Below are 27,595 nucleotides of genomic sequence, written 5' to 3'. Positions count from 1 at the left end.
AGTCAGACGTGAGGTGACGATCAAAGGCTGACTCTTTTGTGGATGAATAACGTACACGCGAATTTTCAAGCTGTCAAGGGTGCTTGTGTCTGAATGTTGACGGTCATCACGCCAGAGAGGGGTTTATTTCTAAGATAAGAAACTGGACTTAATGTGATTTTCCCTCCATGTTGATGTGGAGTGGAATGCATCCTATTTCAATGCATGAACCTTCAGACTCTAACTCAGTGCTACAGCAGGCCTGCAGCCAGAGCAGTCTGGTGCAAATGGATACAACTCAAAGGGCCAGAAGAGACAGATACAAGGACAGCACATAAAATAACCTTTTCTTGTGTTTTGACATTTGCAATGGTCCTCTGTAGCTATTTCTTATCACTTCTTACACTTTTTACTTTCATTTGAAACCACCAATGAACGTCTCCTTCGCATATTACCTTTCAATCCGCAATAGAAGAATCAGATAGGTGTCATATAGAGATAAAGCGACCTCACTCTCTGTTCAAACGATGTGGACTGTCAAATGGGTTTTTCCACTAGTGACAGTATAGAGGCACTATGAAAATTGTAATTCAATTGAAATGCAACAACAGCAACTTCCTACACTGATGTGACACAAGCAAAAATAAGTGCTTTTTTTTTATCTTCATACAATATAAAGAACAACGCAAATATAAATTCTTCACAATGTGACAACAAACTCAGCAACATGCCGCACATGAATAAGCAAACCCTGAACTCGTTGGCTCGTGTGCAGCGGACCCCTGTAATTCTTATGTGTCTTTTTGAGGGTTGTGTGTTATTCAGAACAAAGTCTAATCAAGTATTGCGCAGTAAAACAAACTAATACGCGGAACTCTCCGGCGGCAGAACGAGGAAATTACCATAAATTTCAGTTTCCATCAAATCAAACGCCTGGAAAACACTAAAACAACTACATGTAGTGAAAAACTTAGTCATTTCGTCCCCTACATGTGGCCGCAACGCACCACGTGTTTTTCACATGACACAAAGATATTACCTGATCGGATGTTACTGTATGAGTGATGCAGTCTGTATGGGGAGGTGTGTATATCCCTGCTATAGTCAGCGCATCTCAGTCTGTGTTAGGTATAATAATAATAATAGCAATAATAGTAATCATAACAACAATAAAAAATAATAATTTACACCTGAACTTCACGCTGCAGCGGACTTCAAACTACGGGCCTGTATAACTAGTCACCACTAGAGGGTGGAGTGATAATCCTCCCGAGCAACTGAATTATTTGAATAAAACCTCCTTTGCTCCTCCTGCGCTGGAAATGATTGGCAAAATAAAGATAAAAAAAAATAACTGGATCAACTCTAACCGGTCTTCGCTCTGAGGTATAAAGAGAATATATCACCGGGCAGCCCCCCCCCCCCTCCCGTTAGTGTTGCAGCATCATGGTGTCTTTTCCCAATCTCCGCTCAGCGTCCCGCCTATCACCGCTCGGTGTCCAATCACGCCGGGTCATCTTCTTTTTTGTAAGAATTTCAAAAATTATTTACACAGAAACACTGCAAAAGCAAAGCAGCGACGTTTTCCCTTCAAATGAACCATCCGCAGTGAGGACATCCGAATAGGAGCGCCCCCCCCCCCCCCACCACACACACACACACACACACACACACTCCCGTCCTCCGGCTGCCCCCCTCCGCCTGGACGTGTCGTCTCTATCGGAGTTTGAAAGGCATTCAATCGGACACCGGAGCGACGTCGCTTCATGGCGGATCATCGCGGCCGGTAGGACTGAAAAAGAAACACATGACTCTGACGGTCTCTGGGTGGATTTGCTGTCCTCTCCGTCTTTCTTTCGATCTCTGTGTTCCCGCAAATATCGACATCAAGATACGGCAGCCGAATCCAGAAACGCACTTTTTTACATTTTGAAATTGAGCGGGAAGTGACTGCGAATGAAATCACGTTTCAATAACCACCAAATAAAATGCAAAAGAAACATGTTTTTTCGTCCACGTGTTTATTTATTAGATTTATTCTGTTGCTTTCTGTAGATTTTTCAGCGTTTTGCTCGGTTGGAGGAAAAGATGGCACCTACTGACCTGCTGCACGGAGGAATTAAGGCTTGTGTTATGATTTCAATCTCATTTAGAGTAAGTCTCCTGTCGGTTGTTTGTTGGCTTCCTTTTGCTTGTTCGTTTGTTTGCATGCCGAAAGTCAATCCTATTCATTTTAGCTCTTTGTAAATTAAGTTATTACAGTTATTACAGCTCCAGACATGGTGATAAACTGTGGATAGAAAAATATTTAGCTCTATAGTAAGCTCGTGTGGCTTGTGTTGGACTTTACATCAAAATCTAAAAAGACACATGCTGCTATATAATTATAGTTATATAGTTAATGGTTAAATAGTAAATTTAAATTTAGCACAGGACAGTTATGGATGTGATATAGAGCTCTAACACGTAAGGGGGAGGGGGCTACTACTTCTGTGTCTATATTTATTATAAACTATTATAGACTTGACACCTGCAATTTAACTGTAAGACTGTAAACTGCGTCTGTGCAGCTATTCCTGGAATGGGTGAGCTCAAAGTTACAAATTCATCTTTTTTTCCCCAAGTCTGTTAGCAGTGGAGAGAAGCTAAAATGGGACAGCAGTAAAGTTTATTACAGACTATATGTAGCTGAGTAAAAGGATTGTGTATGACCCATCCTCAAAAGCAGAGGCACCATACGCTACTTTAATGATTGTCTTCATTTGCTAATAATTCAGTTGACAGTGGAAAAATATGAGCTCTGAAGACATGCCCCTGTATGATGTAAGTGTGGGAGGGAGTTATCTGGGTGATATGTTTGACCACCACCTACCATTTTGGATTCTTAGCTTTTCTTCTGACCAAAAACCCACAACTTTCATGTTTCTTTTTTATATAAACGCACACCTTTTTTGGTTATTTTTGTTTTGTTTTACAAGAATGGCTAACAGCTCTGTAGCTGACAAGCTCTGCAGTGCCTCTGCCAGGGGAGATCTAAATGGTGTGCAGCTCTTACTTCAAGATGGAACAAATGTTAATGGATTTAATCGGTTCTTGAGAACCGCATTACAGGTTGGTGTTGACTTTCTTCACATTCGTTTGTTTCAATGTGAATCTTTTCAATTTTCTAGCAGTGTGGAGTAGCATGCAGCAAGTTTTGACTTCCTCATCTTATTGTGCTGTTGTACAGGATATAAGGTACAATGATATGTCTTTGTTCTGTTGGAGTAGCATGGTCTTGTAAGATATTTGTGTCCACATATGGATAAATATAAGGATACAAGGATATAAAATAAAGATCTCTGTGGAAAGCTTGCAAAAATTACATCAGACTGTGGTGTAAAAGATCCTAATAAAAATAGCCTGGATAATAAGTTACACAAAACAGTTTTGAAAACAGTAGAAATTATGTGAATAATTGTTTCATATCACCTGTTCTTTTATATGTAGATTTATGTGGATAAATGTGTGTTTTTAATAATTTTTTCACATCTCCCAGTTTCAGTTTTATCTAGTTCCAGCAGAGTTTTGTACTTAAATTTATTTTGATATAGAATGAGCCTATTTTGTTATTAGTCAATTTGAACAAAATAAATGCATGCTGTAAAGCATAAGGAAATGTGAGGATTACTGTTTGAGAGTGAAAGGGGAGTCTCAAGCATTGAGGAGAAAATGGTGGTTGAGGCCTTGCTGTAGTTGCGCAACATACCTGACAGGGTTTACAGGCCTCAAGGCATTTTAATATCAATACTCACCTACAAACGCCAAGATTCCTATTAAAACGATCTACATCCATGATAATAATAACTGCAAGAATGATAATAACAACAGGGGAGTGATTTTAGTCCCATCACCTTATAACTCAGATAAAACATGTTGGGTCTAAATATTAAATATGAGCCTTTTTATAAGTTGAATTGTGAACAGCTCATTAATACTTTTATTATTAGTCCATGGATGTTAATGGGAGCCTGGTGATGCCTTCACGGACTAACACAAGCGTTTACCGGTCACCTTCTCAGCCCTGAGCTCCTTGTCCGTGTCCCTCCGTGCAGGTGGTGATGCTGGGCAGCACCGCCGTGGTCCGGGCTCTTCTGGAGTGGGGGGCGGACCCGAACCTCCGGGACCCGGACTGCGGACTCACCGTGACCCACGACGCCGCGCGCGAGGGGTTCGTGGACACGGTGCGCCTGCTGCTGGAGTACGGGGCCGACGCGAACCAGGTGGACAACCGGGGCAACCTGCCGCTGCACCTGGCCGCCAGGGAGGGCCATCTGCCGGTGGTCCAGCTGCTGATCGGTCACACGGCCGACCCCCAATCCGTCAACAACCAGGGATACACGGCCGGGCAGCTGGCGCGGCTCTACGGCCGGACGGACGCTGCGGCCTTCATCGACGGCCATTTAAACTCAGGTGAGTGTGAAATATACAAAGTGCTGTAAAACGGAGTAAACTAAACCAGGAGGGGACGTCGCTTTTGCCTTCAGCTTCCTCTGCCCAAAACATCCAAAAGCACAATATGCGTCATTTTAACGGGACCGATTAGGAAATGGTGGCATTATTAAAATTCTATGTCATTAAAATGCAACAACCAAACTCAACTTCTGCACTGACATAAGACAAACGAAAAAAGGGCAATTAAATTTTTTTTTTAAATAGCAAAAACAACAATAACTAAGATTTGTAACTGTTATGTTTACATCTGCATGTAGTAGCACGGACAAGAAAACCATGTCCACTTTTTATTCCTCACTTCAGGCCTTTTAATTGTAATATTTAATCTAAATTTGTTTTATTATAAACCTATTGTGTAAAAAAAAAAAAAACACCATAACTATTAAATATTTAAAATTTTACATGAGAAACAGTCCTGTTATTTCAGAGATCTTACTACAGGTCACCGTTATGTGATCACGTAGTGATACATTTCTATACCAAAGGTTTAACGATGCAGCCTCCAATGAGTCAAAATGGATTTATGAGAGTACCAACCCCATTTGACGTGAATCCATTACCTGTCGCGGTGGCAACAGGCTTGAGCCCAGCCAGTGATCCTCATTAAACGTGATGCTCCACGAAACAGAAAGTAAATCGATCACAACTTCAAGTCCCACTCAACTCAAACAATATTTTCAATATGTAGTAAAAAGGGAAAACTCTGCATCATAAAAACAAGAAATTAACACTGATTACACATAAATATGAAACTGCAGTTGAATAATTTGTTAAATTCAGACATAACATACTCTTCTGCTTTGTAATATTATGTCTTCAAAGTGTCTGTTGTTCACAAGATGACAGTAATAGAAAAACTCATGCGAGGTGGAATTTCCCTTCCCACACTACTGTCAGCATGTGTTCAATTGACTCACCGAGATGCTTCTTGGTAAGCTAGCTTCTACTGTGGCATTTGTGCAGAATCTGGAAACTAAGTTCCTCTAATATCTATTCATGAAACTTATGTTTTCGCCAATTGATGTTGAGAGGTTATGTTTCGCACAACCACTTCATATACAAGGCAGCACTGTCTTCAAGTCAAAACATTTTGAAAATGCTACAGCATCAAGATACGTGTATCTTATATATAAATGGATGTGCAATTTCTTCAGCAAATTAAAAGTTGTGAGTAGTTTGTTAAAACAAAGACATTTGCTACTTAATAGATGTCAGAGTTTGCATTTATGTACAAAAAAATGGTACATGTACATAAATTTAACCAGAAAAACTAAATTACCCTCTCCGTTAGAGCTAGTATCGTGAATAAAGAAGGGATACATTCTTGAAATTTTATTTTATTTTTATGTTAAAAATGTGATTGCATGATGCAAATTATATTGCAGATATCCAACACTAACCTAATATTTTCCAACTGTTAACTTATCATGTCTTACTAATCTCACGAAATACACACAATAAATTTTGAAAGCAGGTATTTTTCACACATATACACGTATACACACGTTCAGTCCTTTGTGTATGTGTATACACACACACATATAATTCTTTTATAATGTACTATATCATTGTAATACACTGAAATGCAGACAACATTAAGTATAATTACTTGCAGCTATTGATTATTTTTGTAGTTGAGTATTGTCTCAATTATTTTACAAATTAATTGAGTCTTAAATTATTTGGGCTTATTAAATAGCAATAGTAAAACAAAGAGTTGCCTTACCTTGTGTGAACTTTAGTGTTGCAACATTGAAAATGCTGGTGTGTTTTGTAGGTTTCATTTTACAGTGGATGCACTGCATAATTTTCATCTCCACACCTTTGACATTTTCTTCAATTCAAATTTTCTTGTTTTCTATAATTTCTTGGCTTTACTCCATCTTACCTCTGATCGTGCCACAAAGTTCAGAAATCAAAAAGCAACTGTCTGTGTGAAACACAAGTAGAGATTTTTTTATAATGCGAGTGAAATAAATGAAATTAAGCTTCAATTCAAGAAAAATTTTGTAATCAAATTACTCAAGTAATGTTTCAGCCCTAAATCATATTATGATACCATACAAAGGCGTAGGAATTTAACATGGGGGGGACACATATTATGTACATAGTTTTTTTTACACGTGTGTGTATGCATATATAATTATTGAAAATGTATCTTGAAAAAAATCAACTTGACATCAGTCCTCACCTGTTCTCCTTTCTGAATCTATTATAATCAAGATTAGATTTTTAAACCTTACCTCACACCCTGAGGCTCCACCTGCCTCTCCTTGTTTACTCCTCCTATAATTTGTGGGTGGGACAAATGCGCATGTGTCCAATATTGGAGGGGACACGCCCCCCCACCCCACCCGTTCCTACGCCTGTGGTACTACCGTAATTTCCAGACTATAGAGCGCACCTGAATATAAGCCGCACCCGCTAAATTTAGAGGAAAACAGTTTTGTGCATATACAGGCCGCACTTGTTTATAAGGCAGGTGTCGGAAATGTGGGAGGAAATGGCAATATGGCAGGAATTATGATACACAGAAAGATTTCACCTTTTCGCCAGCTCGATCGACTTTAACCTGAAAGCTGCTTCGCATGCATTGCTTCGTGTGTTTTCCATGATTAAGTTGTGTGCATGAAGCGCAAAATAAATGACTGATCTGAAGAATTTAATGTTGGGTACGTTTAATTTAATTGGAACAATTTCATTGGTCCACCGTGACCTGTTGGGGAATTTCATTGGTCTGATGTGACGCTAAACGTAGCTAGTTAAATTAGCCGCGGAGTTCAAAGCCTGTGAAAAAAGTCTGGAAATGACGGTATATATTCGATATAATATACTCATCAATCTCCTGCAGGCTATTTTTAATTTCTCCTGTATTTTATTTATGATCAAGAAGCTAATCGTAATGAAATGCATTATGCTCACATTTCTTTAGTGTTTACTCATTTACAGTGCCGACTGACTAAGGACAGCTGATTACAGATTTTTAGCACTTTATTTCCTTTACTAAGGTGATTTTTACTTGCATTAGGCCAATGGACTTTAAATGGACTCACTTAAATTTGCAGCCTTGGCAACAGACAGGATATCAGTTTTTAAACCATCCCCCTTTTCTAGTACGGTTTGGTGTAACCAACATTATCAACCTGCACAACCTGTTTTATTCACACAGCAACGTTTAGAAACGACTGCGGTTATTAAGATAATTCGCCTGGTTTAGTCGTTCAGCTCCGTTAGCATTGTACCTGTCGATGCTAATAGGCAAATGAGGCCGATGACAGGCCGACCAGAGGAGCCACAGCAGTCCTCCAACGGTGCTGCACAACCACAGTCTGTACTCCACCTCAGTGTGGGTGTACACACCGCAGTTGTGTACTTATTTCTTCTCCCAACTAGCTTAGCTTGCTAATAAACATCGGCAGACTACCGGTGCCCAGAAGGTACAAAAATCTTTTCCCCGGTTTAACATGAAAACACAAGATAAAATTCTTAGACACATCATTCCCATTGGGTAAGTTGACAACAGGATGAAAAATATATCCAGGTGTAAAACAAACAAAAATAAAATTCACCGGCGGCTCCATCGTTCACAGACCGGAAGCGCGAAAGACACGAGTTGAACCTCGCCGGACCCCTTAGGCCTTGGCGCATGCGCAGGTCGCATTGCGCGGATTTTATTTTGCTGAAAACATTTATATATTTATATTTTTGTCTATTATTATATTTTTGTTAGCAAGGTTCAATTTTGATTTATTTTCATTTTCATGTTTGCACACGAAACGAAATTTGTGCTCAGGCACATGATATAAAGAAATGAAATATCTTTAAAATAATTAGGACATAATCTATGAAATAATAAGTATTAATGAATTTGTCCTATACTTGGTTGGAAGTGAACGTGTGGAGGTGTGTACTCTCCAAGCAGCCAGCCCTCAGGCATTGAGGCCGGCCGGCCTGGATGGGCCTTCTTCACGGCGGTGGAGGTCCCTGGAAACGGACTCCAAACCAGCTCCTCCGTCTTCTTTCCATTGGTGCTGAAGTTATTCTCCCAACACCAGTCCGCCACTTCTGTCACCTCCTGCCGGTGATGGATTTTGTGGATTTTGACAGTCCGACAGAAAGTCCAGGACTGGTGCGGATCTGTGTTCCTGTCGGTGAGGTCCCTTATGTGGACCTGATGTGTTTCAAGCATTTCAGGAGTATGTGGACGACAGACATTCATGCACTTCTAGGCACTGCGATAATCACGGCAGTCTTCAGACATACACCTCAGCCACAGCCTGGGCAGTGAGATCTAAAAATATCTGTACTGTGCATATTTCCAAGAAAGTGTCGAATTTAACCAACAACAAAAACGTTTATATTCCTCTCCTTGACAAATCAATAATACTTGATTAAATTTCTTCCACTTCCAATAAAATAGTTTTTTTTCGAGTGTTGTAATTCAGGCTTAAATTAAATAAACGATAATTTGGGGTTTACGGAGGTTAAAGAAATGCAGGTTTTATCTTTGAAATTTCATTCAAAAGGAATGATACGAAATTTCTTTGGTTTGTTTGTGTTATGGTATAAACCTGGAGCAGAGAAGTCGACATTTTCATGATTCACCGTGTTGCGTTCAGCGGATCCACCCTCATTCAGGACACTTTGGTGCTGTCAATGTTTGCACGTCTCTTTTTTTTTCTCGTTGTGTGTGTGTGTTGTTGTATTATTATTTTTATTTTTTTTCCTGTAACACATTGGCTCGCTTCTCTAAAGGCAGTAAAACAGAAAATGTTCTTTGCCCAGCGATCAAAAGCTGCAACGAGACATGAAACGACAGGTTTTTGTTTGGTTTATTTCGTCTGCGATCTCCGATCACTGGATCGAAACATAAAAGGCGCAATTGAACTTCCTCCAATGTGACAAAAAAAAGAAGAAAAACAAGTGTGCGACGAACGGAGCTGACTGAAATCACTCTATGTTTTTTGGATATAGCCATATTGGCTTCAGATTGAAAATGAAAGAAACACAGGTGCGACAAACGGAGCTGACTGAAATCACTATGTTTTTTATATAGCCATATATAATATAGCCATATTGGCTTCAGATTGAAAATGAAAGAAGATGTGACTGAAGTCAGTCCGCTCCGATACGATCTACTTTTCACACATCCACACAACGACCTGATTATTTTACAACCAAATTGGTCACTGTGATTATTATTAACAGTTATAATTCGAGTGTTATTCGGTGAAGAACGTCACAGACATTTTGAGGCCTTAATGATTGGGGTTTTAAAATGTCAACTTATATTCCAGCTATAGAAAAGTCTACGCGACTTATAGAAACGCATCTATTCGTCTTAAATGTCGGATGGCGGGACTTTTATTATTATTTCAGCCTTAATTTGTAGGATTTTCAGTGAAATATATTTCAATTTGAGTGCTTCAGTCTGCACCTCTCTCTGATGCACTGATATTCATCATCCTGCAGCCACCAACAGTCAGCTGCACACAGTGAGCAGCTGAGGGATACTGAGGGCAGCGTGGGACTGTAGTTTCGTTCATTTAAGGCCTTCACACACAACAAACTTTAAAAACTTTAACGGTGCACCCCGCCCTGCACAACAACACAGGAGCTTCTAAACGAAGGCACAAAATTAAATATTACTTTTTCTTTATTTATTTTACTTCTTTGGATCAGTGTGCCATAATTTGATATATACAAGCTCAATATCTTTTTCATTATTTTATGCCTCTTTAAGTTGCTCTTTATTTCCATTGCCAATAGCTTTTTTGCATACCAAAAAAAAAAAAAATGTGACTAACTGAGTCTCTTCTGTCTCTCTCTCAGACTAGAAGAGGAGGATGCGATGAGGAAACATTTTGGACTCCAAATGTTTCCAAACTTTCTTATGCTTCAGTTTTAGCAAAATTTTCTCCTTTTGACTTTTTCAAGGGAAAGCAGAAATCGATGAGATCAACAGACTGCTTGGAGAAAAAAACCTAAGCTACATCAATTACTGTACAGTAAGATGTGACTAATATACTTCCCGTTTGACATTAACAATTTTATGCTACATCCATCTTCTATTCTGCTGCCTAGCGATGGTAAGTTGTGGCAAAACTCTGTTAATGCTACTCTTAGTTGAAAATATAATAAAAAATGTAAACAATGTGAAAGAATTGCTAAATTTATGACTGGACCAACACTATTGATATTATCAGTCCATATTTTTTCATTTTATATGAACATGCTGTATAGACACAAAATATATTAGTGTCCACACGTGAATGAAACTACGCATTTATAATCTGTTGTAATGTCTATTTATTATTTGCCTGTATTACATAGTATATCCATATTAATGCTTACAAAAGCATCCATCCACAAGCATACAACACACATACCCCATTCACATATGAGCAAACCTTGCTTTTCAATCTTTATACGAAGCAAAAAAAAAAATAATAATAATAAAATAATTAAAAATCCATCCTAAGTGAGCACCCACATACCTTTCCTATGAGTCTGGATATTTAAATAAATAACTATATCCGGTGGTTTGAAGTCATAGTCCATGCACCATGATTACACAACACTCCTGTGCAGCTGCTTCATTGTTCACAATCTGATAAGCAGCAGTTATTTTCCAAGAACTACTAACACATTAGAGGAAATCCATTTTTGTAAAAGTCATAAATTAGCCACCTACATTGTTTCAATAAAGTAGCTCCAGAAAGTGTCCCACTGATGAATGCATGTAGTTTTGGGGGAGAGTGAGTCTTCACTGGGATCATTTTGGAGGAAGAATGGTAGATACAAAACACCTATACACAATGTGAGGGTTTAACTTTGTTTATCCCCACAATCCTGTTATGGATGCATGTCCCATCCAGCCTTGATGCGAACCAGACCAAGATGAAAACTGTTCCCCGCCTGGACAGGGGCGTCCACATCCATAAATAATGTACCACAGGACTGCTGCAGATGTCAGATGAAAGCAGCCCCAGAGATTCTCAGGAAGGGTTATTTGCAGTGACAGAAACCCAATCCAAACACCACGACACACTGACAATTCATTTACTTTGAGACAATGCAGGAGGACAATTCTCTTCACACACTTGAGTATTCTTCACGACATAACATGTAAAATGACTGTCAATTGAGGAGTAGCACTCAGTCTCAACTATCTGTGTGCAAGCTCCTCTCCTCTTCTTACTGTTTTCTATGGAAACTGGTCTCTGCTGTACAGTTTAGCAGCTGATAATTACATGTAACCCAGGGCCTTAAGGCTCCACCTTAGTGATGGAGAAAAATGTACAACATGAACAGTTAAGTAGATTAAAAGTACTGTGCAAAAACTAAGGTGCTGAATGCCACCTCACACAAAGCTCATAGCGCCTTGTACAAACAAACAAACAAACAAACAAACACACACACACACACACACACACACACACACACACACACAGACATATTTCACTCAAAGGCATGTTTTCAAACTGTGTTGGACCTGTGTCAGCCCATTAAGCAAGGGGAATTTAAATGATACAACGTTTTCTGCATAATTCAAACTGTCAACAACTCACCTGCAGGTCAAAATCAGCAGTGAGAAGGAGCATTTGAATCTTTGTGCTTTTACCAACTGGGTGATATTGGGTGATCGACCTTTTAAAATGTGGCAAGTAGATCAAAGAAAATTAAGACAATAAAAATGTATATCAAGAAACATTTCAAATCTGAGTGTTTCCAGCCAGTAACTGTGGATTCTAACCACATCCTAAAAATAAAAAGGAACCATATTTACCCAGGACTGGTTTCATCCTTCATCGCTGTCTTGATGTTGACACCTGGCACTTTAAACCATTTTACATTTGGGTGTTTACTTTGGCAAGACAGGATTCATAAACCGGTTTTCCCCCCAAACAAGATGAATTCTCCATATATTTGTGTGCAACAATTACGAGCATGTTTTTAATTTTGTCCTTGACTTGTCCTTAAAATTCTATATTTTTGGACAGCCACATGAACCATTGATATAATTAATTCAGTAATTTGGTTAATCCCACAAATTAGAGTTGTTCTGATACCAACACTTAATGAAACTGTCTCCAGTACTGCTTAAAATATGTTATCACATATCAAGTACACAAACCTATGTTCCACTCCAATACCTTGTAATGTATTAATTAATTTATCAGTCAACATTAAAATAAATGGCTGTTTTCCTGAAAAAGAATTCATCTTTACTGCTTTAAAAGAGAAGTTCCCACCGGCTGCACAGCTTAACTTCCTGTGTAAACCACCATTTTAGAGCAGAGAAAATGTCAGCAATTTGGCAACATGGTAAGTCATTGGTAAGTCCCCCCAGTAAAAAGGCAACATGTAGTGAACACAAGGGTGTAATTATGAAGGGTGGTGCGGAAAATAGAGCTATTTTTATGATTGACTATCAAATTAGATAATAAAGGAAAAATGCTGTGGTATTCATGTTCATGTTTTACAAAAGAGCTTAACTTGAGTTATGCCACGCCATAATGACAGCAATTGTTTCTCATCCCTGGAGACAGGCAGCAGCTCGTTTTCTTTAACGGATCAGTTCTCCAATAGTATCATTCATTCATCTTCTACCGTTTATCTGCTTCCAGGTTATGGGGGTCCCAGCCCAGGGCAGGGTCACCCTGGACAGGTTGCCAATCCATCACAGGGCCAACACACAATTTAGAATCACCAATTAACTTAAACATGATGTCTTTGGACAGTGGGAGGAAACCCACGCAGTCAATGGGCCGCACAGAAAGGTCCCAGGCCAGGGAACCGAACCCACGACCTTCTCGTTTTGAGGCAACAGAGCTAACCACTATTCCACCATGCTGCCTGCAAATGGTATCAGAACATCTCTATTATAAATCACAGCCATGGCAAGGAAATTGCAAGCAAAATAAATCACATATTTCACTTTGACTTAATTATTAAATGCATATAGTCAACTGTGGTCAAAAGTAAGAAGTGCAAGTATCTCTGATTTGTATTAATAGTTTGTTAGCTAGCCTACTTGTGCTTTGGCCAATAAGCTGTGATTTCACTTTGACCAACAAAGTCATGAGAGGGTCAAAAGGTTGATGGTAACTGTCTACCAGCCACATTAGTGACTAAAGCACATTTAGTATTTTCTTTTGACATGTCTGTGTTGTTAGTAAACACTGGTTAGACTGAGCCCTTATGCTGACTGCCAAAAGAAACAAAGATTTCACAAAGCCACAGACAATCAATCCCTCTGCCTTTTTTTCTCATGAGAGGCCTGCACAGACACACAACTGGAGACCTAGGTGCTGTGGCCAAGTGGAGGCCTGATGGTTGCAGTCTCAAACAGACGCCATGTGGATCACGAGAGGGGCGTTTTCCTTTGCCTTGCAGTGTGGCATGCAAAATGCTCTCCAAGGTCAGATGTCCTTCATCTTCATTCCTTCATGATTCTTTTTAATGCAGACGGGTGATAAAGGAAGTGTGATAAGTATAGCGGTTATTTCAGTCAGTTAACCAGTATGCATTCCCCTGAACTTCCTGTTACACGTGATCATCCCGCCCCCCCATTGTCAAGCCTCGTCTTTTTGTTCCTCCCTCCAGCTCCTTCCTGCTCATCCTCAACACTCTGTCCTTTCCCAGATGCAATCCTGTCCGGCAGGCCAACTGAGGAACTATGTGTATGCGCACAAACATGCACAAACATACACACACACGCATGCTTGTGCATGCACACACACACACACAAACACAAATATGAGAGGTAACCATCAATCGCTAACATATTGACTGCTTCAAAATTACCACCTTACTAATCCAGGAAGCAGTGTGTATACTTTATGCGTGTGCCCAGCCTGGGCAGCAAGTGTCTGTGGGCATGTGAGTTTGTATGTGTGTGTGTTTGTGTGTGTGTGTGGATATCAATTGGTCTCATAGGAGGAGAGCAGCGCGGCATCCACAGGCTCCATGCAGGAGGGGCAGGTGAAGGATCTCATCAGCCAGTCGTCTATACAGTCCATGTGGTAAATGTGCATGCAGGGCAGGAACCGGATGGGGTCTCCGTAAACAAAGTCCATCATACAGATGACGCATCTGAACAGGGGAACACAAAATCACCCATAGTCACTATTTAGGATTTAAAAAAGGCACGCAAAGACAAACCGACATGCATCAAAGACAAATAAAGTACAAAGATCTTTTGCTATTGTGTTCAGACGGTTTTTTGGTTTTATTAGACAGGACAGCCTGAAGAGTGACAGGATATGGGGTGGGGGGAGGGAGGGGAGGGGAGGAGAGAAAGAGAGAGAGAGAGAGAGAGAGAGAGAGAGAGAGAGAGAGAGAGAGAGAGGGAGGGAGGGAGGGAGGGAGGGAGGGAGGGAGGGGGAAATCACGTGGCAGATGACATCGACTGGAACTGAAACTGTCTCATTTATGGCACCTCCGGTGCACCATGGTCAGATTTTTTTATTTGTTTAATTCCATCTACAAAGAATATTAAAGGCCTAATGATACATGTTGAAATACTATTTTAATACTCATTCTGGCAGTGCAAGTGGTCAAGTGGTTACAGTACACGTCACATTATCGCAGCATCTCGGGTTCAACTCCAACCCAGGGACCTATGCTGCATGTCATTCCCCTCTCCTTACTTCCTGTCAGCCTCTCTACACTTAATGTCGTTGGAAAAAAATGCATAAAAACACCAATATATAACAATATAAAAAAAAGTGGTCGACCTCATCTGAACGAGAAAACTAAGGAGGCACCAAACGTTTCTACTCACTCTCTTATCTTCTTCTCAGAGCCGTCCCGGCCCAGGTCATACACGCCCTTCGGGAGGTGCTGGATGAGCCCGATGCGCTGAGCGATGCGAACCTGCTCTTCCTCCGTCAGCTGAGTGGCCAGTCGGGCTTGGCTGGGTGTAGGGTGGTAGACAGGCACATGGATCTGCTCCTGGAGAACAGGACAGAGGAGGCCATATGAGGGGGAAAAAAAAAAAATCTGACTCATTGAAACTGCCAAACAAAATTTCATTGGAATCCTATGTGCACCTACAACAATAAAATTATTCTATTTGGTTCTATTCTTGTTCTCATTCAAGTCAGTTTTTCCAATCTATACCTGAGAGTTTCATAAGATGATATTCATGTACAGGCTTCAGAGGGCGCATACAGAGACACACAGTACAATACAAAGAAAATCTGTAAAAAAAAAAAAAAAAAAAAAAAAAAACATTGACCACCTCATTTCCATTTAGTTCAAACCCTCTGCTGCTCTCTTACCACAGGCCAAGTGTACACTTCTGAAATAATTGTCAGAGTTGCTTGGAGGTCTTTATGTTTAGAGGATTTTGTTTAAAAAGATGTTGGTTTTCTGGCTTCATCAGCCCTCTCCCTCCAGCTTTAGCTCTGCTACTGTAAGAAAGTTCTTTAATAAAAGCAGAAGGTGTTGTTCTTATTATCACTTTCAGGATCTAGCAGATGAGCCACAAGCTCATTAAACTTTTTTTTGATAACTGCAAAAACACGCTCAATTGAGTGTAATATAAATGTATTTTGTGATAGTGAGCGACAGAATAATGATCCCATTATTGCCGACACCTTGGCAGTAGGCATGACTGTGTAATTCCATGAGCCTTAAGTGATTTCATTACACAACTGAATCCTGCAGCTGACTGTAAGAGTTGCACATTCCAAACCGCATAGTTTGTTTTAATACTGTTTTATGACTCCTCTCAAAAGGAAGACCAGCAGGTCCAGCGGTTATTATTGATAACTAATTATATCGATGATTAAGTACAAGCTAAAAACACCTCTGGCTATGTTGTGCGATTATGATCCCAAGCAGTAGAGGGTAGTGTTTCCCCACACCTTGTTTCGGTAGGCGGCGCAGCAGTGAGGTACACAGCCTCTTCTACCTGGCCAAAGTACGCTGTGCACATTAAACTGAATTTGATCACCACAGTCAAGCTCTAATGGCTCACTAATCATTCAGATCTGCATCCAAACTTTCTCAAAATACCCATTCAATGTGGTCTAGCCTGACGCGTAAATCCTCATAGGTCAGAACATGGAGCACATTCAGTCTTTATCCACTGTGTAAAACCACAAGTCATAATTTATCATCAAAACAGCAGCTGTAGTAAAAGGTATTTCATCATGTTCCAGACACCTTCACACACACTCATACAGCCATGTCATAACGTCACTCTGATGCCATTAAACAAGCGCTTTCATTCACCACCTCTATATGCACCTTCCACCTTTTGACAAAAAGGGACGACTCAGTTGGATGAAGATGGAGATCAGACTCCAGTTAGCTGCAAAGAAACCAAATTGAATGAGACAATGGTCTGTTTATTAGCGGCCCTGCACCTGGTCTCCGCAGCTGAAGCTCCTCACCACTCATCAGCCAGCCAGTATTTTAACCGACACGGCCAGACTGTTGCACTTTTTCACAGGACCTGCCTTCTGACCCTGACTGTGAGTTCTGCCTGTGTGTCTCCTGGTTCTGGTCGCTCTGGCTCTGCCCTTCCTCCTCAGCTGCTGGAGCAGGCTTCTTTTTTGTTTGTTGAGAAGAAAGATAAGACTCTAAGACCTTGCATTGACCAAGGAGCCGTTCCTGGTTTGGACAGACCACAAGAACCTCGAGTACCTCCACTCTGCAAAGACACTGAACTCCTGTCAAGCCTGCTGGTCCCTATTGTTCACCCAATTCCTCTTCAGTCTCTCCTACCACCCAGGAATCTTGAAACACCAAGCCAGATGCCCTGTCCCAGCAGTTAAAGAAGGAGGAGGATCCTGCTGAGGGGCCAGCCACCATCCTTTCTCCTTCATGTGTCATTATCACCTGGGGCTTTGAGGAAAGAGTGAGAGCCACACTGAGGGTCAGCCGGCACCCAACGCCTGTCTTCCAAACTGTCTCTACGTTCCAGAAGCCCTGAGGTTGGAAGTTTTGCAGTGGGCTCACTCCTCCACACTTACCTGTCACCCTCTTCCAGTGTTTGTGGTGGCCCACCTTGAAGAAAGACACCTGTGACTTCGTCCAGTCCTGCTCCATCTACAACTAGCAAAAGACCTCCCGTCAAGCACCTGCAGGATTTCTCTAGCCACTTCAGCCAAAGAGACTGCCCAACTGGTCCCGCAATCCGACTTCATGACTTCCATGTGGATGTGGTATCTGACTGGGGTCCCCAGCTTTCTGGAAGGAATTCTGTGGCCTGATGGGAGCTGCTGCCAACCCTTCCTCCAGGTACCATACCCAGTGTCATGGGACAGACCTAACGCTGCCTGGCATCCAAGAATCCATCCTCCTGGTCCCAGCAGCTTCAGTGGATGGAATACGTTCACAACTCCCTCACCAGTTCTGCCACAGGCTCTCTCCATTCCAATGTGCCTACAGCCTCCACTTTACCTGACCCAAAAGAGAGAGGCAGCCTGCAGGGCCATCCAGTGGATCATCAGCCTGACAGCAGTTAGACTGAAACTCCCTCGCATTATGCATGTCTCCAAAATGAAGCCAGTCAATGAGAGCCCTCCTGCATTGCTGGTGCCGTCTCCTTCTCACCTTATCAATGGGGTTCCTGCCTACACCATTCAGCGGCAGGTCCAGTCTCGTTGTCATGGGAGGGGTCTCTAGTACCTAGTCGACTGGGACGGCTACGGTCCTGAGGATAGCTCTTGGGTCACGGCTTGTCATATCCTTGACAGGGACCTTGTCGCCATCCTGGCCAGCCCTCGAATTCCTGCTTCAAGAGGTCCCGGCCTACAGACCATGCCTCCTCGCCACCATTTTCCCCCGAGGAGTTGTCTTTGGCTGAGGATCTCTCCACAGACGAGGGCTCTACTCGCGCTGACCCTGCTCAACATTCCTCTGAACCCCCTAAGGAGGAGATGGACTGGGGCGGTTCAGAAGATTTGTGTGTCTCCTGGTTCTGGTCTCTCCGGCTCTCCTGGGAGGAACTGCTTGCTACCTCACTCGAGACTCTGTTCCAGCTGCCACCTCTGCAAGCCTGCCGGTTCATATCCAAGCAGGGACACTAACTGAACTCTGAGCATTGAGAAAATTCTTGTGGATTGTTACTCAGTTGCTGCAAGGATTTGAATAAAAGCTCTTGCTGTTATGCTGTTCTTGGTTCCCGTGTAAACCCATGACACAGTGTGTCTTTGGACACACACTCAAAAAAGTTGGGGGTTATCTGCTACACATTGATCTTGCATGCCAAATTCAATTAACTGAGCACAAGTTGAAAAAGTATCCAAGATGATGTCATTAGGGTCACCTCAGGTGGGGCTTGTATTACTATCTGGAGGTGTGGCATGTTTAAGATGTAGTTTTTAAAAAGGGTGCTACTGAGTTGCAGTCTGGGAAAAGAGATGAAATTTTGCTTTCTGGTTCATAGTATTCAGTCAGGCAGACAGACCTGACCTGGAAAACTATCAATCATTCCAGACAGAGAAAAAAGAGCAACGTGCCTTTGAAGGTGAGGAACTTTCATGGGAAACATTCAGCATACCAACGACCAAGTTAACTACAATCAATCTCTAGGCACACTGCATTTTAAGCCATGAGTCAGCATAACTTTAGTAGTGGAAGCAGTCTGGTGCTCTCCTGACAGCCACTCCCTTTGGCCATATATAAAAAAAAAAAAAAAAAAAAACGCCGGCCAGCAGCCAGGCAGCAGGAATAAAAGCTACATACAGGAGGGCGGGGGGGTGAGGGGGTAGCAGCTGTACTGTGTGTTACGATGGTCAAGTGTGCAGTGGTCAGCAGTGTCATTGTTGTCATTTGCATCTGCCTTCTTTCATCGCTGGTATGTCAGCTGGGCTGTGACAACTGTTCATTATGTGACCTCAGAGAGGAGATGAGAGATGGAGGGGAGGGTGACAAAGGAGCGGGGGGCAGCAGTTAGCAGGGCGGTGGCTAACTGGCAAAGGAAACCAAGATCTGGACTTTCCCTCAAACACAGTTACAGAGACTGTCAGCCTGCCAGGCCACTGCTGTGAATGCTGAGCAGGAAGTGAGACGGAGATTATAGGTAGGAATGAGGCCACAAACACACAATGTAAGACAAATAGAGTGGGAAGGCATTTCCCCTCTACCTTCCATCACCCATCATTAATTAAAAGAATTCCAGAGAAGAAAGGAGAGTGGGATGACGGAAAATGGAGGCAGCCTCTGCCCACGCGTCATTCTTATTGAGCCAAGACTCCGCACAGCCAGATGTGCCCTAATTGTTTATGCTTATGTGTGTGGTCATGTGAAAGAAGGAAAATGGACTGAAGCCACACAAGCCCCTTTTCACTTGTGACGTTACCAGTTCAATTATCCAGGGAAGGCTATGGTTGTTGGCACTGACACACAGACCTCCTACAAAGTCATATTCAGCACTTTTCTGAATGAAATCACCACTCCAGATAGATTTTCTACTTACTGGAGAACAGAAACAAATACTTAGCAATTCGCTCTGATCATCATTATGTAGAGGCTTCTCGTACCACTCCCTTAGCCAAACGCATTTTACACTGCCCGCAATTCAAGTTAATCACTGGAAACAGCTAATGCATGACTGATACTTTTTGAGCGAACAAGAGATTAGTCTTAGATGGTAAAAAAAGAGATATATTTTGAGTGGAATATCAATGTAAGTAGAAGATGAATGGCTTCAGAGCATAATAGAGTGGTTTGTATGAACCATTTCTCTGATGTTTTTCAGGAGGGGTCCCCTTGATGGCTGGAAATGTAACCTGCTTGACACATGATTTAAATGTATAAAATTGTTCCTAAGCTGCCAGACTGCTGAGGCAGCTCCTGTCTGTGCCAACATTACCCCAATGTGCCACAGTAGCCAGAGCATTGAAGGCAGTGATTCCCAAAGTGAGTTTAAGTGGATTAGCCTAACTCCAACACTCCCACAACAAAATTTCCCATTACAATTTCATCCAAATCCTTTCTGTAACAAAATAAATTGAGAAAGCATTCCAGTTATAGAAAATCTGACAGGGGACGCTGGGACAAAATCTTATGAAAAGGGGGTTAGGTGGCTTTGGTGTGAAACAGTTTGGCAACTACTGCCAAAAGGGTTAAGTCCTGGTTCATAGTTCTGCATTGGGTCAACAAAAAGTCTATGACATAGTTTACACTAGATGCTTATGCCATTGTGAGCATGTACAGTGCAATTACACAGCTAAAACACTAGTTGTGCAGTGAGGTTTCAATACCACTGAATTGAGGTGCTTTGACTCAAACTGGGTGGATCATAACTGAGGTGAACCTGACAAATGTTACTTAACTGTTACAGTGATCATTAAATTACTGCAATGCGAGAAAAATGTAGTTGCATTTATGAAAAAGTGCACAACAGAGAATAAGCAACAGTGAATGTTACAGAGCCACATCATACCTACCAAAAGAGTGAGAATGAAGGATTAAATGTGGGCATGGGAGAGTGCAGACTGGCATTGTTAGCAGAGCAGTCGTTCCTCCTTTGCCACACGTAAGAAAAGTATCACAGGTTTTTGTTTTGTTTTTTTTTAAGTGTTGTGAAACCTTAATGAGGAAAAACAAAATATCTATTCACCAAGTGTGACCATATTCTATGTGAAATCTAACCAGCATCAATAGACACTTAAAGGGGGAAATGACTGACTTGAGAAACTTCACGTTAACAAAATGTTTGAATCAGACCTGCACACCTGCACATAACACAGGCAGCGAAAACAATGGGAGGATGAGGAAGATGTGCAGCCACATCACCGGATGTGCTTGCTGCTGTGATAACGGACAGGCGATGGCAGTAGGTCTATCAGCTTTGCTTCATTAGCATGGTGAAACAATACACCGGGAAATTAAATATGCATGTTTATCAGTTTGAGTGTTTATAAATAAGACATGAAGCAGAAAATTGAAAAGTGAAAAGTTGGTGGAAACAAAGCCAATTCAATAAGAATAATCAATAAAACATTTTGTTTCATGTCGTTTCATCTGTTTTGCTAGCAGACATGAGATACACCTGCACAAGCAGCAGCAGCTAATTTCAGGAGTTGAAGATGGTTGATGCCAAGTTAAAAACACCCGTAATAGCTGTTCGTCTGGGGGGGGGGCGTCAGTGGTCAAGGAAAGGAGAGTACTGAAACTGTGGGTTTATGAATCATGTCAATTGTGGTCAGCACTTAGGCCGTATTCCAACCTAAACAGAACTTTTAGTTCCTGGTACTAAAAGGTTCTTGTGGCTCGGCGTTTGTTGCTTTCCAACCACGGCCTCAATTCCTCTGAAGATTATGTTAATCAGACGAATAGCGTACGGCAAATATCCGCAACAGACCCCCGGTCCAGTAGGAGGTGGTAGGTAAAAAAAAAAAGCAAAGGCCATACAAGAATAATTTATATCTTCAGCACAGAATAAAGTCATAACATAACATGGAAAAAAAAAACAGAACTTTACTGGATAAAAGCTAAAATATTTTAAGAATAAAGTTGCAATTTATTGCTTTATTTTAGAAGAGATGAGGTGAGTTGCCCACACCTCCGAAGTTCCAGGGCCGTTGGTAAGAACTACCACCAAGTAGGGACTGTTATGGGGGTACATCAATGGCCCTGGAACTTATTTTGTCTTTTTTTTTTTTAAACCCCATTTCAACCAGTTGAGACACACGGTTCATCAAAAGTATTCCTGTTCCTGGCTCCTGCAATGGGAATGCGGCTTTACAGACACCAACCTCTCTGAGGGTGTTTGTCAGCTGAAGGCCACAAACTATGTGACTGACCAGCAGTACAATGGCTTGTTTGTCCCCTTGTTTGCACCACAAAAAATGCCACTTTGAGTCCATCTTTGATGTAGTTGGGGAGTCAATATTTTGTTCTTCTAAAACACGATGAAGAAGTACCGTCAGTCTACCACTGATGTTGTTACAAAGAACTTTTTTTTTCCTTGAAGATGCATTGAAAACGAACCACAACCTGCTCAAATCATAGCCACAGCAATCAGTTTGTTTGTTTCTCTTTCCCCAGTCTCTGATGCTTTTCCTCTCCAGTCTTCACTCCACTTCTGACAGCTAATTAGAAACCACCACTGAAGCTAGCTCACTTTTCCCCCATTTCTTCAGATGACCAAGCTGGCTGAGCTCAAAGCAAACCGATGACTGCCCCTCTAATCTTGACAGCAAAGCAGCTGGTTGGCAGACTGTGCTCCTCAGCTGACTGTGGATCTGTTGGAGTGAACACCCCTGGTCCACGAAGCCTTGAGAAAGAAGCTTTGGCTTTCCTAATGCTCATGGCAGCAGGTAGTTTCGAAACATTTATGCATTTTTATTTATTTATTTATTTATTTACCCTCTGGCGCTCATGTCAATGCACAAGTGACAGAGACAGGGAAAAGGGTTTTAAGGAAAAACAAGTCCTCCTACACACAAACACTGTGAACCTTTTATAGTTTGCAAGGTGTTCCAGCCAATAAGGATTGGCCATAAGGCTGACAGCAGCATAGAGGCCCCTGTGAAAAACTGTGTTCAATAAAAACTCTCAGCATACGAGGAAGGCAGGGGCATTAGGAGCCATACCAGGGGGCCATTTCACACTCACACTCACACACAAACTCTCTTTTCATCTGAAATTCAAACACAGTGCTGCCTTATCTCCTGTAGCCTGGACCCACAGCGATGAGTCAGCACTCGTCTCACCAGCTGCTTTCCAAATCAACACACATGACACACACACAAACACGTCTGCAAACAAGTACATGGGCACAGGCTCAGCCACTTGAGCCCTGCAGCAGTTTCGCTGCCTCCTCGATCAATAAGAAACAAACGCTCAAACCTTTAGAATGCATTTTGACAACATTAAACGGTCCAGTGACCTAAATGTTAGTCTCAGTTGACAGATTTCACGTCTGCTTAGCTTTCACCAGCACTCGATCCACTCCCTCCGCCATCCAGCAATGAGCTGATGTTCAGCTGATATAAGCTATTCTGATTTAATTACTATTATTATCACGTCAAAGTTGATGTAGAGATAACAGAATTTTCACAGTGACAAATATCATATCAAACACCTAGTAAAATTTTCATTGAACATTCATTTACATTTCCGGACCTTTCTCTGGATCCCAATGGTACAGAGAGTTGCATAGTTGTATCCAAAACAGGTGCTGGTTAGAATAAATAACGAAATAATAACATATGTAAATAAAATTGATGCAATTAAAAAAGGTTTTCAAAGCACTGAAATAATTTGTTTTAGCCATTTCCTTCTCCACTGCAATTTTTCTACATTCAGTTGTAGACTTGCTGTAATTTTTTTTGCTTGCCTCTCTTTTTAACCACATTTTATTACAACACCAATAATCAGAGGTCATCAAAAATCCTTCCCTCTGCAATATGAGTGCCAGGGAACATTTGGTGTCCCCTGATGCTTATAGCCACTTAAAGCAATGAAGTCAGGTGTTGCCAAAACTGTTATTGATGTTTGGCTTCTGTGAGTGAACAAATGTGGAGTTAAAATGGCCTTTGATTAAATTGTGAAGAACTTAAATGTTTTAAATACTGTTTGAAACAACATTCATTATTGCAGTCTATGCTGCCTGGCTTTGGGGGAATTAGGTCCATATGGCCTGTCTCTTTCAGAAACCTGTAACTCAATACCAGATGCCCGTCAGTGCACAGTCTCTTTTCAACCAGGAAATTATTCAACAGCACCAAAAGCAGCCTTGGTTCAGACCGAGGATACTCCCCTGTCCAGACACTGGAATTCAGCCTCCTCTGATTCATGGCTGACAGTGAACTCTCAGGAAACATGATCTGATCGGTCAGGACCATGACGACAGACAAACCTCTACTTTGAGTATTCATTTATGAAACTCGGGGTCGCTGTTTGAAGCACACAGACTAATAAGATGATTTATGGGCACTCTTCATTTTGAATAAGTTTTAATATCGAATGGTTGAACAATTTGAACAATTGAACAATGGTTTATTCTGATTTGTTACCAGAACTGTCTCCATCCTATCCAAACTGTTTTCTATGGCTGTAGAAACAATACCAGTGTTCTGTATCTTAACCACAGTCAGGGTTCATATTGTTTTTATTTTGGATTTAACTACTGTTGTGACGTCCAGCATCTATCATCCCCCCACTGTGACCCTTTGGCCCTTTGGTATGCAGGACAGACCTGCATCGGGCACAGTGGCATTTGCAGCTAGGGCTATACACAACAGCTTTTATGAACACCTTCAAATTCACACATGGTTTTGAAAGCCAAACTGCACAAAAATGTGTGCTGCGTTCTCAGATTGGGTTTAGATGGTGATGGAGCTGATTGCTGTGGTCACCGGGGAGAAAAGCCCTGGCAGATCTGAAAGAGCCTTTTATCAGTAGGTTTAAACTAGTTAGTTACCCCCATGTGATATTGTGTCACTATGAACGAGTGGCACAAACTCTTTCTTAACACTACTGAAAGCTTAGTCACAACTCCAAAGAAACTAAATAACATTGGGTAAGAGTTTGTTACACCATCCCTCCTCTCTGAGACCAGGACAGGCCCGCTTTGACCTAGTTACACACTGCTGTATGCCAGATATGACACGCAGTGCTTGTAAAAAAGTGGACATGCACATCAAGGACTCCTTGTTCTATTCATAACCTTTGACTGATTCTGATGCAGTAAGTCCGTTAATAAGAAATGGAAAATATTTTAGATCGAGAATTTGAAAGTCTCACTGTGATTTTATCAGGATCTTTTATGCTTTTATGAACTCACTCTGTTCTAATAGACAGCATAGCACACACTATAGTACAGTACATTCAATATTCAAAGATAACTTTCAGATAGGTTTATTATTCATTCATTCAATAATGAATTCATTCACTGGGTGAGGTTTGGGTACACCCTGGACAGGTGGCCTGTCCATCGCAGGGCCAACACACAGAGACAGACAGAGCCCAACAACCACTCACACTCAGACCTACGGACAATTTAGAGTCACCAATTAACCTGAACATGACGTCTTTGGACGGTGGGAGGAAACTCACGCGGACATGGGGAGAACATGCAAATTCTGTACAGAAAGGTGTTTTACACATTATGTTTGCGTGCCTAAAATACATTAAACAAAACTGAAAAGAGACTGAGAACACAACCCTCTGATTCATCTCTTATCATGTTATTAATGTATACACAGTAGAGAGTATGTAACCAACTACAGTCTGTTTAGACTGTACCAACAACATCTATTTAGTAGGACACACAAATTCTTTTGAAGGAAAATACTTCTTAAATAATAACTAACCAACTCGTAATGTGTAAATATGCATGGTGGCCAATGGTTAGATCCAGGGGAACAGGGAACAACAACAATAATCTATGTTTTTGTCACTTTAAAAATCCATAGGAAGGTTATTTCACAAAAGGCAGTCTTTCAAATTTAGTTATGCAATTATCAGAGAAAAAATATGCTTTTCAAATAATGCAAGCTAATTTCCATCGATGCACTTTTTCACAGTCGTGAGCATATTAGCGTGGCGCGCTCTAATGCACTGACCTGACATCGCCTTCAGTTTTCCATTCATTTATAAGCACTTATCCTAAATCTACAGATAAGGCTTGGCTTAACCTAGTAACAAGCAAACTGCCTGCCAGTGCCTTACATAACACATACCAGTTGTGTCCTAACAGAAAAACATAGAAGAAGGTGTAAGGTCATAGCTCATATTTACAGTTGTAACATGGCCTGGTCTGCTTGAGGATGATGTAAGTCAGGAAATAAGGACACTGGACAAAGAAAGTTGCAGCCCTGAAGGTGGTCAGTGAAGGAAGCAGCTGAGAAAGTTATGAATATAACTGTTTTCCAGGTCTACTAAAATCCCTCTTTATTAAAGAACTAGTTTGTTTCAAGTCCATGCAAATCACCTTTCAAGCTGTTGAAAGTGAACCACAGGCCATAATAGACGTCTGCTTTCATCTCCACTGAAAAGGGATATGACTGGTTGTATTTAGATGAAGACTAAAACAAGTGATGATACGGAGCTGCTTGCATATCAACAAAGGACGGATCGTTGTGTGACTTCAGGGAAATGGTGGACGCAGTGAAGACCTTGGGATATGACAAAGAGGATTAATGTCAAAGCCATCAGCGGACAGGGTCACTGGACTGGATCTGTAAACAGCTGATCTCCCCTCACATATTGTTGGTCTTACACCAGTTTGTCGCTTGTTGTCATTGTCAAGCAGACGCACACAGACAGACAGACAGACAGACAGACAGACAGGCAGGCAGGCAGGCAGGCAGGCTGGTCTCCTGCGCCAGAAATGCCACACACGAAATACAAAACCATCCAAACTTCAGGTTTTCACTGAATTTGTTTCACCTTGTAGTTCGTCTGCTGGTGTAGACAGTTGGCCAAAGTTACCTGATAGGGGGGCGGCGGCTCCTGGTCGGGATCAGCACCGTCTCCGTAGCTGGCCCGGTCCGACTGAGATTCATGAAGCAAAGAAATATCATCCGAGGTCGGAGATTTCAGACAGTTTCCCATCTCCTCCTCTTCGGTCAAACTCTCCCTCCTTTCCTTCCTCCTCTCTCTGCCTGCCAACGGCGCGATTCACGGGCCACTTTCTTTAAATGTCAGCGGATGAGAAGGCGTGGAAGAGCCGCTTTTCCCATACACATCCGATGAATCCGCTCTCCCAGACTACCGGAGGGCTGCCCGCTTCAACAACAACAACAACAACAACAACAACAAAACATCCCTCAGCTAGCAGCTAGCCACACAAAGAGCTAGCCTGCTAACACAAGCTAGCACTCGCAAGGGGAGCATCTAGCATCCGTTTAGCTAAAATAATAACAATAATAATAATAATAATATGAATAAATAAAACCGCGACTGGGGGGGAAAAAGGCTGCTCACAACTCTACACAGACTGAAGCAGCCAGGCAAAGCCAGTTTCAGCCTCCTTGTTTTAAATGGACAGCGGAATAAGTGGCAGTCTGCTCCCGGCTGTCAGGGACTTTCCAGTTTGCAGCTGCCAGACAACGACAAAGGTGGTGACGTAGCAACGCGAAGCACCGCCCCGTCGGGAGAGCCGGGCCAATGAGCTTTCGCCGTCGCCCAGCACCTCGACGCTCAG

General features: G+C 41.8%; 2 protein-coding genes across 2 annotated transcripts; one reads left to right on the top strand and one right to left on the bottom strand.

Moving 5' to 3' along the window:
* Positions 1-1,638: 1,638 nt before the first annotated feature.
* Positions 1,639-10,794, top strand: cdkn2c (cyclin-dependent kinase inhibitor 2C (p18, inhibits CDK4)). The gene is made up of 5 exons (XM_029500298.1): positions 1,639-1,765; positions 2,035-2,133; positions 2,958-3,090; positions 4,074-4,431; positions 10,306-10,794. Exons 3-5 carry the CDS (start codon positions 2,959-2,961, stop codon positions 10,308-10,310), a joined length of 495 nt encoding a protein of 164 aa, XP_029356158.1. The 5' UTR covers positions 1,639-1,765; positions 2,035-2,133; position 2,958; the 3' UTR covers positions 10,311-10,794.
* On the bottom strand, positions 10,763-27,477 carry rnf11b (ring finger protein 11b). The gene is made up of 3 exons (XM_029500299.1): positions 26,881-27,477; positions 15,263-15,432; positions 10,763-14,571 (listed from the first exon to the last, which is right to left on the bottom strand). Exons 1-3 carry the CDS (start codon positions 27,001-27,003, stop codon positions 14,400-14,402), a joined length of 465 nt encoding a protein of 154 aa, XP_029356159.1. The 5' UTR covers positions 27,004-27,477; the 3' UTR covers positions 10,763-14,399.
* Positions 27,478-27,595: the final 118 nt, after the last annotated feature.

The sequence above is a fragment of the Echeneis naucrates genome, chromosome 4 (genome assembly GCF_900963305.1).
Source record: "Echeneis naucrates chromosome 4, fEcheNa1.1, whole genome shotgun sequence".
Taxonomy (NCBI): Eukaryota; Metazoa; Chordata; class Actinopteri; order Carangiformes; family Echeneidae; genus Echeneis; species Echeneis naucrates.
Note: the sequence above shows the minus strand (reverse complement) of the source record. Positions and strands in the feature narration are given on the sequence as shown.